General features: G+C 40.9%; 1 protein-coding gene across 2 annotated transcripts in view; it reads right to left on the reverse strand.

Annotated features, from left to right (window-relative positions):
- Positions 1 to 7,555: 7,555 nt before the first annotated feature.
- The window catches only part of RXFP2 (relaxin family peptide receptor 2), a 62,088-nt gene continuing 51,265 nt past the window's right edge, over positions 7,556 to 18,378 (reverse strand). The window contains exons 17-18 of one of the 2 annotated variants that reach the window (XM_027116786.1): positions 12,015 to 12,233; positions 7,556 to 8,800 (exon numbers count right to left, since the gene is read on the reverse strand). In XM_027116786.1, coding sequence (XP_026972587.1) covers positions 8,601 to 8,800; positions 12,015 to 12,233 — 419 coding nt within the window. In that variant the 3' untranslated portion in view covers positions 7,556 to 8,600. The remainder of the gene's footprint in view (positions 8,801 to 12,014; positions 12,234 to 18,378) is intronic. The other variant, XM_027116787.1, reaches the window with a different exon arrangement.

Below are 18,378 nucleotides of genomic sequence, written 5' to 3' on the forward strand. Positions count from 1 at the left end.
GTGGCTTTTCCAGCAGCACTGTCGGCCTGGGAGTGAGGCTGTGGAGCCCCAGCAGTGAGCTGGGGTTTATTGACATGGGGAGGAGATCTGGCGGTCGAAGCCATTCAGCCACTCTGGAAGTCGGGGAATGCTATATTTTACTTCCTTAATCCACCCCCAGGGAAGACGTTATCTCTTCGGCTAGAGACTCTTCCCAAATCTTTTTAACTCTTAAATTGAATCCTCAATATCTGCTGATTCATCATTGCATTGAGTTAATGGAGTTTTGTTTCTTTTGATTCACGTTCACTTATCAAAAGATGTTTGAATCCTTTAGCAAATTTTTTATTCAATACAATCATACAAGTTCATTATTTGGTGGTGTTCTTTAAGCTTCTCATGGTGATAGACCACGAACCTACTCAGGGATTGCTGTCTTTTGGTGCAGAAAGAGACCCCTTTTCTCTCCTTCATATGCTTTGCAGGTGACTTAATAACATTCTGGCATTTTTGCTAGATAGATATTGATTCCATTTTGGCTAGGGTTCTAAATTCTCCAGGGTGCTTCAACCTGACTGCACTATTTGCACAGGGGGTTAAAACCCGACCCTCACTCTTCCTCTTTGGATCCCTTCTCTCTTCTCTTAACTCTCTGAAGCAAATTCTGCCACATAAAACTCTGCTGTTTGCTCAGCCACTGGGCAAGAGTGGGACCGAGGTCTGTTCTCTGATGCGTCCCATTCTCTGAGCAAATTTTCCCCTTCTTGTGAATCAAAGTCAAGGGTTTTACTTTACCTCTGTGCTCTGCACGGCCACATTCACCCTCAGCACCAGGAAGAAGGGAGGAAGTCACATATGCTCCCTCCTTTAAGAAAGTCTGATTTCACCAAAGATTACACAAAGGGTACTCTATTCAGTAGGTAATAAAGTTGTGAAAAAATCTTATCTGAATCTCAGTGTCTTCTTCTAGGTATGGTTTTTGTACCCCTGGGTATGTTTTCTTATATATTAATGATCTATACTTTCTAATGTGGCTTTGAAGACAAAGGATGTAGGCAAGGAAGAGAGTAATAGAGATGGGGAATTTCTGGAGAGATATATATATCTCCATACATATAAACACATCTGCCTCCATCCTGGATATCACCATTTCAACCATCTAAAACCCTTGGGTTATTCTGGATAACTAAATAGTGATTTCAGGCAGCCAGGGACATACACATTTCATTCATTCATTCAACGAATTCTTGAGCACCTACTACACATTAGGCACTGTTCTAGACAACCATTTGTCCACCAAAGCTTAAACTTTGAAATGAATTCTTCTGAAATCTTTTAGATTTCTTTTCACCTTATCCTTTCTATAGTACTCATACTAATCTAATCTTTTCTAGGTGACATAAGTTTAGATACAGCTTGGTAGAGTGGAAAGAATTTTATTGTGTCGAGAGAACTGGATTTTAGTTTCAGTTCTGCTAAAAATTATTTGCGTCTCCTTACGTATTTCTTTACAGATTGTGTTCTATATAAAAGTTCCTTGTAAACTGTGGAAGGCTATGCACATCTAAGGCATCATCCTTATGGACAGTAATTCTAATACTGGATCATAATGCAGATATTTCTTCAGTATCAACTAAGGTGTATGGAATTATTGCCCCTATACTAAATAGACCTAGATTTCAGGGCTTTTAGCACTTGTATATATGTGTAGGGGTGCTGAGTTGGGTAAACTGTGGTGGGGCGTTGGGGGAGATTCCCCACCCTTGCAGATTTATTCTGGACAGACGTAAAGTGAATTTTCATATTGTTTTCCTTCTGTTTTGAGAAAGACTTGCAGGGGGAAGCTATCTTTCATAAAATTTGTTCATGCGAAAGGAAAGCCTGTAATTTCAAAGCTTTTCCTTCTGTTTTGTGCAGCCAAAGGGCAGAGATCCTAAATAGAAGGCCCGTTGTTTAACGATGTGGATTCAGATTTTGGATAAGCAAGGGTAGGCTTGAAAGTCAGTTTGGGGCAGGGGTGAAAAACAAAACTATTCTGAAGAAGGGATTAACAGAATTTGTGGGATAGAACGGCTGGCAGTCAGGGTAGGGAGAAGGGGTGTGTGTGTGTGTGTGTGTGTGTGTGTCTGTGTGTGTGTGTGTGTGTGTCTGTGTGTGTGTGTCTGTGTGTGTGTGTGTGTGTAACAGAAAAGCCCCAGAAGATGGAGGCAGCGTGGGCCTAAATGTAGAGAGGGAAATGACTGAATGAGCTTTTAGAACACATTTAAGTTTTGTGTTCTTTTTTTTTTTTTTTTTTTTTAACTGAACTGTAATCTGTCTTCATTACCCTCAACTGTAAGTCTGTTAATGGTACACGGAGTTGAGGGATAACACAGCCCTCCCTCCAGTATCCCTCTGCTCTGTGAGTGTGTTGGTGGCAGCACCATATCGAGGGAGGACTGAGGCCCATGGTCCAGACAGTTGAGGCTAGAGGAGGCCCAGGGCTGGGGATCAGGGGAGAAGGAAAGTGCTCACAGAACAGGAACCGATTTAGCCAATTGTAAATCCCCTGAAAATTCAAAGAAACCTTGCTTGAAGAGACTTTTGGACATTCTAACGTTATGATATGCAGGATGAGGGCTTGAATCATTTAAATTTTAATTCTAAAAGATGGTGGAACCACAAAAAACTTTATGAATATTGGGTTGGCCAAAAAGTTCGTTCGGGTTTTCCATAAAATGCTATGGAAAACCTGAACAAACTTTTTGGCCAACCCAATATAACTGATAACAATATATACACTGGCAAAATTAAACAGATAATCACATTAGTGATATTTGCTTTAGGTTTTTTTTTTCTTTTTTAGAACAACTGTTAAAGACAGATTAAAAATTTTTTCTCTTTCCCAGAGGTAAATCCTTTCTTAAAATTGCAGAATATCATTCCCATGTATAAGATATATAAGGGATATATTGTTTTGTGTTTTAAAATTTTGTGTAAATAATACAGTGTACTCCATATTTTATAACTTTGTTTCACTCAATATTACGTTCTTGACATTTCTCTATTTTGATACATGAGATCACTTTAACTGTTGTATGATAATGGATTGTTTTAATTAGTAAGCCATAGTTTACCCATTCTCCTACTGCAGGACAGTTAGATTGCCTCTGCTTTTGTGCTAATACAAATATTGAACAAACATTGTAGCACTGAACATCTTTGTATTCATCTCTTTGTGCCCATGTGCTTCGATTTCTCTAGGGTGAACACCTGCAAGTTGAATTGCTGGTTTGTGGGATGTCTTAGCCTGGATCCCCTAGAAAGATCAGAGCCTGAGGCAAGGTTTAAGAGCTAGTGCTTTATGAGGAAGCCAATCCTAGAGCAGTGAGGCTGAGAGAAGCAGAATGTGAGGCAGAGAAGGATAGGGAGCAAATGCAAGGTGTGTGCAAATGCCACAGCTTCAGAACAAGCCAAGACGAGCAGCTGGGCAGGTGGACCCACTCGGCCACGTGAGGTGTCTCTGGATAGGCTTTAGGGAAACGTATTCCTAGGAACAGTTCCCTGGAGCAGGACAAGTGGAAATGGATCTGTTGGCCCCCTTTTCTCTTCTCTCTCCTATGGACAAAGTTCATTCAGAGGGGAGTAAATCACCCTGCACTTTCAGATTACATGCCCTGGCCTCTTCAGTAGCTGCTGGAGAGGCCAGATTCTACTACCCCTCCTCCGCTCTCACCCTCCGGTGGCCAGATGCATCTTCCTGAACAGGAAGCGATGGAAGAGCCAGAGACTCTTGTACACCTGAAACATTGTAAATCAACTATACTTCAATGAAAAAAAGTTATTTATTTTTATTGAAGTGTAATTGACATAACATTATATTAGTTTCATGTGTACAACATAGTGGTTCGATCTTCATGAGAGCAGCTCAGTGCAGTGGTGAGGGTGGAGGTCAGTGGTTGAGAAGTCATGGGAGGTGAGATGCTCATGACCAAGAATGTACTATTCTTTCAAAATGTTTAGCTATAAAGAGAAGGTGAGAATAATACAGATGCTAAAGGAGGGTGCAGGATGGTGGGCTTGTCTTCTTTGCGGTGAGAATTGTAGCACTGTGAGCTGAGGAGAAAGAGCCAGCAGAGGGAGGGAGAGGCTGGTGACACGGGGAGGGAGTTTACAGATGATGGGGCAAAGTTGGAGGTGGAACTGAATCCTGAGTCAAGAACCACATGTTCTATGCTGGTTCCACAGGGAAATCAGGTATGTCATTGTCTCTTTATCCTAACAACATTTTTCCCAGGAGTATACCCAGTCATAAGTGCTGGACATCCCTGTGCATCTATGTCTGTTTAAGAGGATAATGCAGGTGATAGTAGACCTATTTTTACACTTAAGTGAAGAGATCAGTCTGATTTGTAGTTAAGATGTTTGCTTGTTAATTATGCTGATCTCTGCATTCCTGGGTTTTGCTAGCAATAGGCCACCTAAGTTTTAAGTTGTACTTACTGCTGTATTGTTGTAAGTGCCTGTGTCCTAGAAAAGCTTCAATGTCTGAGGCTTTGCTTCAGTATTTTTTCCAGAATAGAAGCCTCCTGGAAGGAAATCCACTGAAAGGGGTGGATTTCTGAACATTGGTGGCTCTGTGCATTGATTCTTCCTGAGAAAAGGGAAATTGAGAATTGAATGATCTTTGAACTTTATGTAAACTTTTGCATTTTTAATCCATATCAACCTTCAGCAAGTGTTTTAATCCACATAATAGATCTTCCCAGAAACGGGCCAAGACGTCAGTTTATGTGATATAATCTTAAGGAAAGTCAGTTATAGAGAATGATAGAGATTTAAAGATATTTGTCTGAGGTCTTGGAAGTAGTTGATGGCTGACCTTGAACTACGTCACCAGCACCCTCACTTTTGACAGCGTATTTCCTTGTATTAAATGTGTGTGGTCTTAGCAAGAAAGTTATACAGCTTTCATTACAAAACCTATACTGATGCAGACACCCTCGCACTATGAAGTCAGACAATCACTAAACAAGTGAACGTTTTACTAGCTCCCAGATAGTCCAGAAATAATTTCTTCTGTATAAAGTAGTTATGAGTTTATAACTCAAAATTGTTATGAGTTTCTTCAGGTCCTGGGGATAGGAGGTGTCACTAATGGACTGGGACCAGGCTGTTCAGACAGCAGAAGATCCCCACTCTGGATCTGCAATTTTGTCACTTGGCCTTTTTGTTCTCTATTTCTTCATTTGTAGTTTGGTTCTTCCGTACATGTCATGTAGAGAAATATCCTGAAGACCAGTGTAATGAAATACATGGAGTAATAGGTTTCAACTAGCTTTCAGGGCTTTGGGAAGTATTTCTCAAGGACTTTGAGATCTCCCACTGAAAAGCCATTTAAAAGGAGAATCATCTAATTTCATTTCATTTCCCTGGTCAGAGATAAACATTATCATTATTAAATATACATCTTCTGTCTCTCATAAACAAGATGTCAGACAACTGACATATAAACAGAAACAAACATAAACAGATAAATATATAAACAGATACAGAGAGATCTTTGTAATCATTCTCTCTTATCTACCAGAATAAGGAAATAAAACACAAATACTTATCTTCAATGTTTTGTTTCTTGAGTAAAGTTGCCTAAGTCTATTTATTAAATAGAACCATATGCCCGTTTACGTTATACTGCAAAAACTAAAAGGAAGTATGTCTTACATGTATTTCTTGTTAATTTTGGCAGATACATTTCCTTCAGACTCCCTTGGAGTATTTATCAAACGATAGGGTAGATATGATTGATGTGAAGTCCTTACCATTTCTCATCTCTAACATGTGCATTCTCTGGATTTCTGCACTGCTTATGAACTTGAGGATGGGAAAGCAGAGTGAAGAATCACCTGGGGTGAGATAAAAATCTTGAAAATGTGGCATGAGTAGATAGGTAGCAAACCACCAAATGCTAATTTGATCCGGCAACCGAGTTATCCTTAGGAGACAAACACTGGGGAGATGGGTCTGCTTCTGTGGCTCCTTGATTTTATAGAGACCAGGTAGATGAAGCCGCAGAATTGGGGTGCAAGATGGGATTGGGGGAAGGTGATACTACTATTTATACAAAAGCTCAGATATGCCTAATTTCACTTAAAGCACCTGACCATCAAGAAGCTATTTCAGCAACTGTAACTGGCATGAACTAGTTTAACTTTAATTAGATATAAAACTTAAGAATAAAACAAAGTGATGTAGGAAAGCTTGGCTATGTCTAGTACAGATAAACCACTAAGCCTCTCTTTGCACTGATGTCTGAGGTTCCATATTGATTTTTTAGAATATCTTTTTCTTTTCAAGACAAGATACGTTATACACAAAGGCATAACAGGATGTGGATCAGGTAATTTGCCCTCACCCTCTCCTACTCAGAGATGGCACAGTCTGTGGCCTCTTAAACTCTGGAGTGACATTTAATTGATGTTTATCTTGTCATGGAAAATGGCTCACGAACAGAGGTGGTATTTTCACAACCACATAGAAATACTGGGTTTAGAAAACAAGTCTGACCCAACACAAAAGACTTCACTCAGCCCAGATAAAACACTATCATTAGCTAAAATCAAACGTATTTCTGATGGTTTTCTATTTATATAGCAGTATAGAATAAGACTGTAAATCACTAAGCTATTAGAATTCAATTTTATACTATTTGTCATGCTGCTGACCAACATAGAGCTTCCATTTTTCCGTGAACTGTGCTGCCAAATTCCCCGGTGCATCTGACCTTGTGCTTCTCATGTCCAAAGCTCAACAGTAAGAGCGCAGACATTCACAAACACCGCTCCCAGATCCTTGCCTCCCGGCCCATGCCTGAGGCTCGAGAGTGGGAAACTGGGAGACACATTTGTGCTAAGATTGAGATACCCTACGCTCGGGGTCTATTCCTTATTTATGCTTTTGACGTTGGGAAATATATTAGAAATAAATCATGTAATGTTCAAGGACTGGCAAAGGACATTTAAAAAAACAGACAAGTTGGGAAGCAACTAATCATAGTGAGGAGATAAGACGGAGGAAATTTTGAAACTATAAGGCAAAAGGGTGGCCTAGTCAATGGGTAGGGACATTATTTCTAGAATAAGAGTGAAAAGATTTCCCTGATGTAAGAAATATCTCACTTGATCAAAATAAAGGAACTCCCATGATGGTTTTAGTCAATATTAGATACTGACAGGTAAATTACCGACACAGCTGTGATGCAGAAACTCTGGGATTCTTTCTTTCCTGGATGCTACTGGATAAAAGGGCATCTCATTTAATATGCAGTAGGAGGTGATGTGGAGTTCTTAGTCAGCTGCTCACATTTCATCTCATTAAAGGAACTCAGAATGAAGTGAAGAGTAAAGAAATTAAGTTACTGCTTCATGCTTTGGAAGAGGGGGGAAGAGAAAGAAAAGTGTAAAGAGGTGTCTTGTTAACTGCGGTGCTGTGTTTGTTTCCTAGTTATATTCTCTACCAAGAAAAACATGGGTAACAGTCAATAAGCCCTACCTGTGGTCTTCATTGAATTTAAAATAATGTATAGACAAATGCAAAATATAATTTTATTTACCTCTTTTTTTTTTTGACATATAAACTTTCCATATAAAAACATGTCCAGGACTTCACAACTACTTTTCATTTTCAAAAAACAAATCCAAACTTACCAGCCTTTTGGTTAAAACCAACAGGAATTTATCTGAGTCCAGTGTTCTTAAATCCCCCATAACCCTTCTTATCTGTGTGTTCTATGATGGCAGAACTTGCCAGCAATAGGGATACTGCTCTTAAGAAATTATACTTTAAAACATATTAAAATGTAGTTTTTGGCAGTTGGAGTGCCCAATTTTCCTTTATGGCATGGGCAACCTTAAGAAAAATATTTTGAGAGCTCAGTTCTTCTCACATTGAATACAAGCTGAAAAGGTGAATGGTACTAGGCAAATGGTCAGCGTGCCTCTCTGGTCATATGTTCGACTTCGAACCTTGTATGAAGTTCTGCTTTCAAAGCCGCTAATCCATGGGCCTCCATAGGGCAGGACTTGAGGTGGGTGGACATCTCGGAAATCCTTCGCTATCAGTTCAGCAGGATGCTGAGGATTTCACTTGACGTTGAAAAAGCAAGGAGAGAGATGTTAAGCTTATGCTATTCCCGCCACGCTAGCGTTAGATGTCGTGACTGTTTTTATTTTATGGACAGCACAATTCAGTTTAAAAACAGACCATGCAGCGCCAACGTGTGGGCATCCACTGGTAGGTTGGCCGCGTTGACGAGCTAGAGAACAACTGCTTATCAGCCTACTATTTATGGCTTCACTTGTGCATTTCAGGCATGTCCGTGAGGAGAACTCTCAGGTACAGTTCTCAGCCCGGCTGATAAACAGTACAGCTGCCACCGGAATGCAGTGCCTGACATCATCCTGCCGTGCTGTCTGTGCAGAAAGGGTCGCCGTTGGTAAAGATGAAAAGGACTGCAGATGTCATCTTCCAAATGCTGTGCTTTTTTAGGTAGTCCATTGAAAGTCCAGTGCTCCAAAACCAGTACTAGGAAGCTGGTTTCACTATATTCTCCTCGAGGTTTATTTTGTTCAAAACCCCAAGTTTCACTGAAGACGAGTCATCGGCCCACACGATGGATGTAGACAAACTTTTTTTTTAGTTCTGAAAATCGATTTCCTCTGATGTTTGTGCAGCAGCTGTTTCAACTTGTCTTTGAAAAAGCTGGTTGTGAGAGTGTAGAGGATTGGGTTCAAGGCACTGTTTACTGGGAGGAAAAAAATGACGACCCAGGAAGTGATTGTTTCTGAGAAGGAAATGAAGTGTGAAAGAAAGCTGAGGTTTTCATAGACACAAGACACATAACATTTTATAGTCAAAGCTACTTTTGAGACGGCTACGTGGCTCGTTTATGTCCTCTCTCACCTCATGGAAAAGCTCTCTGCTGGAAGAGTATGGGAGCTACAAATTCAAGGTCCTACCACCGACTTTTCTGAGTTTCAGAAACGACTTCGCACGTTGTTACGAAACAACGTGGGAGGAGATATGTGAAAACACTTTATACACTGTAAATTGATACATAATGTATTTTTCTTGTTTTCATTGCCCTTTCTTGTAGAAAAATAAGAAAATGAGGAAATAATTCATAATCAATAGGACAGTGTCCAGAACTAGAAGGTTCTGGTCCAGAGTCAGCTCTGACCTTGGTCTGAATTTCAGTCCTGAAGGTCTTCCTGCCCCGCCCTCATATCCCCGCTGCTATATTCAGAGTGCAGTCAGAAGATGTGAAGAGCAAAAAAGAATATATCTCCAAACTCAACGAATTCCTTCTGTGTGAAGGCTTACAAAGGCTAATAGAATATTAAGGGAAATATGCCAGAAAAAGTGAGGAGAAATTTTGGATGGCAGTGTCCTTTCTGAATTCAGTTGTCCCTCAGTATCCACCATGGAAGTGGTTCCAGGAGCTCCACAGACACCGAAATCCACAGGTTCTCAAGTCCGTTAAATAAAATGGCATAGTATTTGCATATAACCTATGCACATCCCCCCGTATACTTTACATCATCTCTAGATTACTTCACCTAATACAAGGTACAGCCATGTAAAGAGTTGTAAATACAATGTAAATGCTATTTGCCAGCACAAGGCAAATTAAAGTTTTGCTTTTTGGAACTCTCTGGAAATTTGTTTCCAATATTTTCCGTCTGCAGTTGGTTGAATGCACGGATTTGGAACGCAGGGCTATGGAGGGCCGACGGTACATCAGTTGCTTGGTTAGGATGAAATCTATTTTCTCCCTTAAACAGAGCCTGCTCCCACGGTTACACACTTCTTAGCTGTGTGACTGTGGGCAAATCCCCTAAGCTCCCCAGACCTCAACTGCCTTATCTGTGAAAGGGGCTGACGATAACTTACATGACTGAAGTCAGTGAGCTGGGCCGGCTCTGCGGACAACCATTTTCAGCACATTTTCAGAACCTGGGGTTCTCCAGTCCCACCACACTCTGCTGTCTCCTCCCCCATCTTCAAAAGTCTGAGACCTGCCATCTCAGGTGAGAGCTGGACATAAGCCTAGCATCCTTCCTCTCCCCCTCTCCTTTGTGACCCCCTCCTTCCCTCCCTATCCTGTAAATTTCTTATCCTTCAGACACTGTTGCTTGTTCTTCTCTTAGTCCTGCTCTGTTCCCTACATCCCGTCTGTTCTTCCTCCCGTTTACTTTTCCACTTCTTCTCTGACTTTATCTGCCCTTTCCTCCTTCCCTTTGATCTCTCCCTTCTCCTTTTTCTATGTTTGCCTTTCCTCTTTTCCACCCCGTCTTCTCTTTCTTTTCCTTATTTCTTTTTAACTGGAAAGAATACGGAAGAAATACGTTTGTATTTAGCATACCTTAGATTTATTAAATGAAGTTTTATATTACTATATTATCTGTCCTTAATTTTAAAAAAAATTAGATATGAACAGTTTGTGACTGAAGAAAAACAGTCAGTTGTTTTTTGTCTGTTGTGTCCCGAAAGGAGGTTGTGATCAGGAATGAGACTTCCTGTTTGTCTCAGGATGACTCACTGATGTAAGGTTAGCAGGTAAGTCCTGAGATGGGAGGGCTGAACCCATGTACTCTCAGTGACCTACCATGATGGAGCAGACCCCAGAGTTCTTGGAGGGTGGGGACAGTGGCCATTTAGGTCCATGAATGTAGCAATTTCTACAACACGATGGGGAGTTGGGCAAGTGAGCAGGGGCTTAGTCAAGTGTGGTAAAGACTTCTCTCCTAGGTGCACTGAGGTATTCAAGACAAACCTCAAAGGACTGAACTATAAAATGTAGAGAAAGACCAATGTGTGGCCCAACAACATTTTCATGATTTTTTTTCCTGTTCTAGTTCCATATCATAATCTAAAATGTCTTAGACTCTCTCCAAGAATAATGATTACTACCCCTGCTATCAGAAAACCTTGTTGTGGGACTAAGCTCATAGGTTAAGGGGATGCTGCAAATGCTGTATGTCATTTTGCAGTGAGGCATTTGGCAAGGCAGAGGGACATAAATAGTTGCAGGTGTTTGTTACTTGTACATTCATCACTCTTTTATAAGGGCTTCTGACGTGTCAACCCCATGCTCGACATCTCTTTTGTTTTTATCCAAAAGATTTCATATTCCATGGAAACTCATTATAAAGTCATACAAATAGAATTTCACAAAATCGATTTATCTTAGGCCTATTGTCAGAAAGTTTAGTTAAGAATAAAATAAGATGACTGTTAAAGATGTTCCTCTGGTACAAATCCTGAAAACATCTTCTACCAAGATGAAGAAGACAATTCCTGCCCTGGAGGAACACTCCAAATAGATTTGCAATAGGCTGAGAAAGTGAGTTGAAGATGATCCCAAAGTTTGTTTCCCTGAGGGCTGGGCAAAAGCCCTGGGTGGACCCTAGGATGGCTACAATTTCTAGGTCCCAGAAAGGCCTTCAAGCAAAATCCTAACTAATGAAAGGTGATTTTCTCTGGTTGAAGTAGGGGTGTGGCCTTTTAGATAGGCACTTTCATGGAACATTAGACCTCCACAGGGCACAGTGTGACAACCACGTGGCTAGGGCCATGAAATAGACTGGTGGTTCTTAATCAGGGGTGTGCACCTTAGAATCACAAAACACCCATGTAGAGGCCTTGGCCCCTAGAGACTAAATTCAGAGGCCCAGGGTGGAACCTGGACACGTATATTTTGTGTTGTTTTAGGTACTCTTGGTGAAGCATCACTACGTAGCCCAAGTGGAAGCAAGACACTAAGACTTAGTTTTCCTCTGTCTCCTGTGTTTTTGTTATTCTTGTCTGGGTTGCACCATTACTCGGTTCCTATCTTAGAATACTGATTATAAAACACTTAGGAAATCCTAAACCTTTGTATTCAAGTTGTAGGTATTTATGGAGAACTTACTATATGTGACGGACTGTATTCTCGCCTCGTCAAACAAAGGGCATAAGAAAGCACAACGTACTTGGGAATGACAGAAGGGACTGACCTGGTATTTCCACCCGGAAGAGGGAAAGGATTTTAATTACAAATACAGGAATCCAGCAGATGGCATCAGAGAACACTATAAAAAAGAAACGGTTTGCGACGGCCGCCTCTCTTCCAGTGTTATTCCTCACTTCTGAAGTCTGCAAGGCAGTTTTTTGAATGGAACAGAACATAATAGTATAGGAAAACACAATGATGAGAAAAGCCAGCAAATTCACACCTGTTGGGAAAAGCACACCTCTTAACATCTCAGGTGTAAATCAACAGTAGAAATACTGTGCTACTTAGATGTTCAATATGGTGCCTCTTCCCCTCCCCTGTACTTCCAGGAAGCATTCTTGTTATAAGCCCAGTGGTAAATCAGCTAAAACCCTGAATCCAAGGCTGTAAACTGGAACAAGTTAAAAAAACTGGGTTTGCCAGATCAAAAAGCTATTTTAAATACGTAAACACTTTTCCAAGAATTGTAGACTTTGAAATTCAGATCTACGTATATCATGAGGTAAATTGTAGCTTTTTTAAAGCAGGAAAACAGCTATTTCATTTTTAGTTCTCTGCAAATTCAAACCTTAAGGGATTACTGTAATCACATGCACAGCTCAAGAAATCAATTCGCCCCTATCCCTTTAACTTATAAATATGAAAAAGATATCCTTGGAATATCAAGAAGACAACAGCCTCAGAAACATTATTTTTTATGATTTTTGGTTTTCAAAAAATAACACATAGGACTAAAATACATTTTTATTTTTTCTTCAGATTGCCCACAGTAATCTAAACTAAAATTCAGAACCTTTGAGACTTGTTTTAGAAAAACAAGGAATAACAGAAAAACTAAAAATTCAACTACATAAATTACTCTTTCAGGGTCAAATATGTTCAGAAGATTCTCACTTATCATTATCGTATAATGCTGACTTCTTTGTTGCTCTGTTATATTCTTGCTATCATAAAAATCCTAAAACTGATCATCTTATTCCTTATAGTGAACATAAAATTTCCATATAATTTCAAAGTTATTTAAAAAATGTTCATCTGATTAGACTGTATGTAAGACTGGTGAAGTCTAGGGAAAAATTCTACAAATTCAAGGTGTTCCATTGTTTTTATCCAAAAGATTTCATATTCCATGGAATCTCATTATATATTCATATAAATAGAATTTCACAAAATTAATTTATCTCAGGCCTATTGTCAAAAAGTTTAGTTAAGAATAAAATAAGGGAGGAGCTTCAAGATGGCTGAAGAGTAAGACGCGGAGATCACCTTCCTCCCCACAGATACACCAGAAATACATCTACACGTGGAACAACTCTTACAGAACACCTACTGAACGCTGGCAGAAGACCTCAGACCTCCCAAAAGGCAAGAAACTCCCCCACGTACCTGGGTAGGGCAAAAGAAAAAGGAAACAACAGAGACAAAAGAATAGGGACGGGACCTGCACCAGTGTGAGGGAGCCGTGAAGGAGGAAAGGTTTCCACACACTAGGAAGCCCCTTCGGGGGTGGAGACTGCGGGAGGCAGAGGGGGGAAGCTTCGGAGCCGCGGAGGAGAGCACAGCAAGAGGGGTGAGGAGGGCAAAGTGGAGACATTACCGCACAGAGGATCGGGGCCGACCAGCACTCACCAGCCCGAGAGGCTTGTCTGCTCACCTGCCGGCGCGGGCGGGGCTGAGAGCTGAGGCTCGGGCTTTGGAGGTCAGATCGCAGGGAGAGGACTGGGGTTGGCGGCGTGAACACAGCCTGAAGGGGGCTAGTGCACCACGGCTAGCTGGGAGGGAGTCTGGGACAAAGCCTGGACCTGCCGAAGAGGCAAGAGGCCATTGTGTCGGGGTGCGTGAGGAGACGGGATTCAGAGCACCGCCTAAACGAGCTCCAGAGACGGGAGCGAGCCGCGGCTTCAGCGCAGACCCCAGAGACGGGCATGAGACACTAAGGCTGCTGCTGCAGCCACCAAGAATCATGTGTGCAAGCACAGGTCACTGTCCACAACTCCCCTTCTGTGAGCCTGTGCAGCCCGCCACTGCCAGGGTCCCATGACCCAGGAACAACTTCCCCGGGAGAACGCACAGCGTGCCTCAGGCTGGTGCAACGTCTCGCCGGCCTCTGCTGCCAAAGGCTCGCCCCGCCCTCCATGCCCCTCCCTCCCCGCGGCCAGAGTGAGCCAGAGCCCCCGAATCAGCTGCTCCTTTAACCCCGTCCCGTCTGAGCGGGGAACAGATGCCCTCAGGTGACCTACAGGCAGGGACGGGGCCAAATCCAAACCTGAGGCCCTGGGAGCTGTGTGAACAAAGAAGAGAAAGGGAAATCTCTCCCAGCAGCTTCAGGAGCAGCGGATTAAATCTCCACAGTCAACTTGATGTACCCTGCATCTGTGGAATACCTGAATAGACAACGAATCATCCCAAATTGAGGAGGTGGACTTTGGGAGCAAAGATATATATATATATTTTTTTCCTTTTTCTCTTTTTGTGAGTGTGTATGTGTATGCTTCTGTGTGTGATTTTGTCTTTATAGCTTTGCTTTTACCATTTGTCCTAGGGTTCTGTCTGTCCGTTTTTTGTGTGTGTGTTTTCTTTTTATTACTTAAAATTTTTTTTTTCTTAATAATTATTTTTTCTTTTAATAACTTTATTTTATATTATTTTACTTTATTTTATCTTCTTTCTCTATTGCTTTCTATTTTTTCTCCCTTTTATTCTGAGCCATGTGGAGGACAGGCTCTTGGTGCTCCAGCCAGGCGTCAGGGCTGTGCCTCTGAGGTGGGAGAGCCAAGTTCAGGACACTGGTCCACAAGAGACCTCCCAGCTACACGTAACATCAAACGGCGAAAATCTCCCAGAGATCTCCATCTCAATGCCAAGACCCAGCTTCACTCAATGACCAGCAAGCTACAGTGCTGGACACCCTATGCCAAACAACTAGCAAGACAGGAACACAACCCCACCCATTAGCAGAGAGGCTGCCTAAAATCATAATAAGGCCACAGACACCCCAAAACACACCACCAGACATGGACCTGCCCACCAGAAAGACAAGATCCAGCCTCATCCACCAGAACACAGGCACAAGTCCCCTCCACCAGAAAGCCTACACAACCCACTGAACCAACCTTAGCCACTGGGGACAGACACCAAAAACAATGGGAACTACGAACCTGCAGCCTGCAAAAAGGAGATCCCAAACACGGTAAGTTAAGTAAAATGAGAAGACAGAAAAACACACAAAAGGTGAAGAAGCAAGGCAAAAACCCACCAGACCTAACAAATGAAGAGGAAATAGGCAGTCTACCTGAAAAAGAATTCAGAGTAATGATAGTAAAGATGATCCAAAACCTTGGAAATAGAATAGAGAAAATACAAGAAACATTTAACAAGGACCTAGAAGAACTAAAGAACAAACAGACAATGATGAACAACACAATAAATGAAATTTAAAATTCTCTAGAAGGGATCAATAGCAGAATAACTGAGGCAGAAGAATGGATAATGGACCTGGAAGATAAAATAGTGGAAATTAACTACTGCAGAGCAGAATAAAGAAAAAAGAATGAAAAGAAATGAGGACAGTCTCAGAGCCCTCTGGGACAACATTAAATGAACCAACATTCGAATTATAGGGGTCCCAGAAGAAGAAGAGAAAAAGAAAGGTATTGAGAAAATACCTGAAGAGATTATAGTTGAAAATTTCCCTAATATGGGAAAGGAAATAGTTAATCAAGTCCAGGAAGCACAGAGAGTCCCATACAGGATAAATCCAAGGAGAAACGCCAAGACACATATTAATCAAACTATCAAAACTTAGATACAAAGAAAAAATATTAAAAGCAGCAAGGGAAAAACAACAAATAACACACAAGGGAATCCCCATAAGGTTAACAGCTGATCTTTCAGCAGAAACTCTGAAAGCCAGAAGGGACTGGCAGGACATATTTGAAGTGATGAAGGAGAAAAACCTACAACCAACATTACTCTACCCAGCAAGGATCTCATTCAGATTTGACAGAGAAATTAAAACCTTTACAGACAAGCAAAAGCTAAGAGAATTCAGCACCACCAAACCAGCTTTACAACAAATGCTAAAGGAACTTCTCTAGGCAGGAACCACAGGAGAAGGAAACGACCTACAATAACAAACCCAAAACAATTAAGAAAATGGTAATAGGAACATACATATTGATAATTACCTTAAATGTAAATGGATTAAATGCTCCCATGAAAAGACACAGACTAGCTGAATGGATACAAAAACAAGAGCCATATATATGCTGTCTACAAGAGACCCACTTCAGACCTAGGGACACATACAGACTGAAAGTGAGGGGATGGAAAAAGATATTCCATGCAAATGGAAATCAGAAGAAAGCTGGAGTAGCAATTCTCATATAAGACAAAATAGACTTTAAAATAAAGAGTATTACAAGAAACAAAGAAGGACACTACCTAATGATCAAGGGATCGATCCAAGAAGAAGATATAACAATTGTAAGTATTTATGCACCTAACATAGGAGCACCTCAATACATAAGGCAAATACTAACAGCCATAAAAGGGGAAATTGACAGTAACACATTCATAGTAGGGGACTTAAACACCCCACTTTAACCAATGGACAGATCATCCAAAATGAATATAAATAAGGAAACACAAGCTTTAAATGATACATTAGAAAAGATGGACTTAACTGATATTTATAGGACATTCCATCCAAAAACAACAGAATACACCTTCTTCTCAAGTGCTCATGGAACGTTCTCCAGGAGAGATCATATCTTGTGACACAAATCAAGCCTTGGTAAATTTAAGAAAATTGAAATCGTACCAAGTATCTTTTCTGACCACAACACTATGAGACTAGATATCAATTACAGGAAAAAATCTGTAAAAAATACAAACATATGGAGGCTAAACAATACACTACTAAATAACCAAGATATCACTGAAGAAATCAAAGAGGAAGTCAAAAAATACGTAGAAACAAATTACAATGAAAACAGGACCACCCAAAACCTTTGGGATGCAGCAGAAGCAGTTCTAAGAGGGAAGTTTATAGCAATACAATCCTACCTTAAGAAACAAGAAACATCTCAAATAAAAAACCTAACCTTACACCTAAAGCAATTAGAGAAAGAAGAACAAAAAAAACCCAACGTTAGCAGAAGGAAAGAAATCATAAAGATCAGATCAGAAATAAATGAAAAAGAAATGAAGGAAACGATAGCAAGGATCAGTAAAACTAAAAGCTGGTTCTTTGAGAAGATAAACAAAATTGATAAACGATTAGCCAGACTCATCAAGAAAAAAAGGGAGAAGACTCAAATCAATAGAATTAGAAATGGAAAAGGAGAAGTAACAACTGACACTGCAGAAATACAAAGGATCATGATGATTACTACAAGCAGCTCTATGCCAATAAAATGGGCAACCTGGAAGAAATGGACAAATTCTTAGAAATGCACAACCTTCCAAGACTGAACCAGGAAGAAATAGAAAATATGAACAGACCAATCACAAGCACTGAAATTGAAACTGTAATTAAAAATCTTCTAAAAAACAAAAGCCCAGGACCGGATGGCTTCACAGGAGAATTCTATCAAATATTTAGAGAAGAGCTAACACCTATCCTTCTCAAACTCTTCCAAAATATAGCAGAGGGAGGTACACTCCCAAACTCATTCTACGAGGCCACCATCACCCTGATACCAAAACCAGACAAAGATGTCACAAAGAAAGAAAACTACAGGCTAATATCACTGATGAACATAGATGCAAAAATCCTCAACAAAATACTACCAAACAGAATCCAACAGCACATTAAAAGTATTGTACAGCATGATCAAGTGGCTTTTATCCCAGGAATGCAAGGATTCTTCAGTATACGCAAATCAATCAATGTGATACACCATATTAACAAATTGAAGGAGAAAAACCATATGATCATCTCAATAGATGATCGTTCTTTTGCCCTTTACTGGGGCTTTTCCCTGGCTGTGGGTCTCTAGCTCCTGGAACACAACCTCTGCCTTCACTTGGCTAATGTGTCCTCATCCTCTGGGCCTCCGTTTGGATTCATTTCTACTGGGATGTCTTCCCTGATCCTCAGATCTGGGGCTCCTAGAACATCCTGTACTCCTCCTTCGTAGCATCTGTCAGCCTGTGACATGAGGACGTGTTTCCTTGTGTTCATCCTTCTTTCTGGCTGCAGATCTGTGGGGCCAATCTGTTTTTTCTCCAGTTCCCAAAATAGTGCCTGGCCTATAGGAGGTGCTTAATAAATCCTGTCTGAACCAATGAATGTACAGTAGTGTGTGTGCATATGTGTGTGTGAGGGAGAAAGGGTTTCCACGAAGTGCACCTATGCCAGG

The sequence above is a fragment of the Aethalodelphis obliquidens genome, unplaced genomic scaffold, assembly GCF_003676395.1.
Source record: "Aethalodelphis obliquidens isolate GAN/ISIS:26980383/991018 unplaced genomic scaffold, ASM367639v1 scaffold16, whole genome shotgun sequence".
Classification (NCBI taxonomy): domain Eukaryota; kingdom Metazoa; phylum Chordata; class Mammalia; order Artiodactyla; family Delphinidae; genus Aethalodelphis; species Aethalodelphis obliquidens.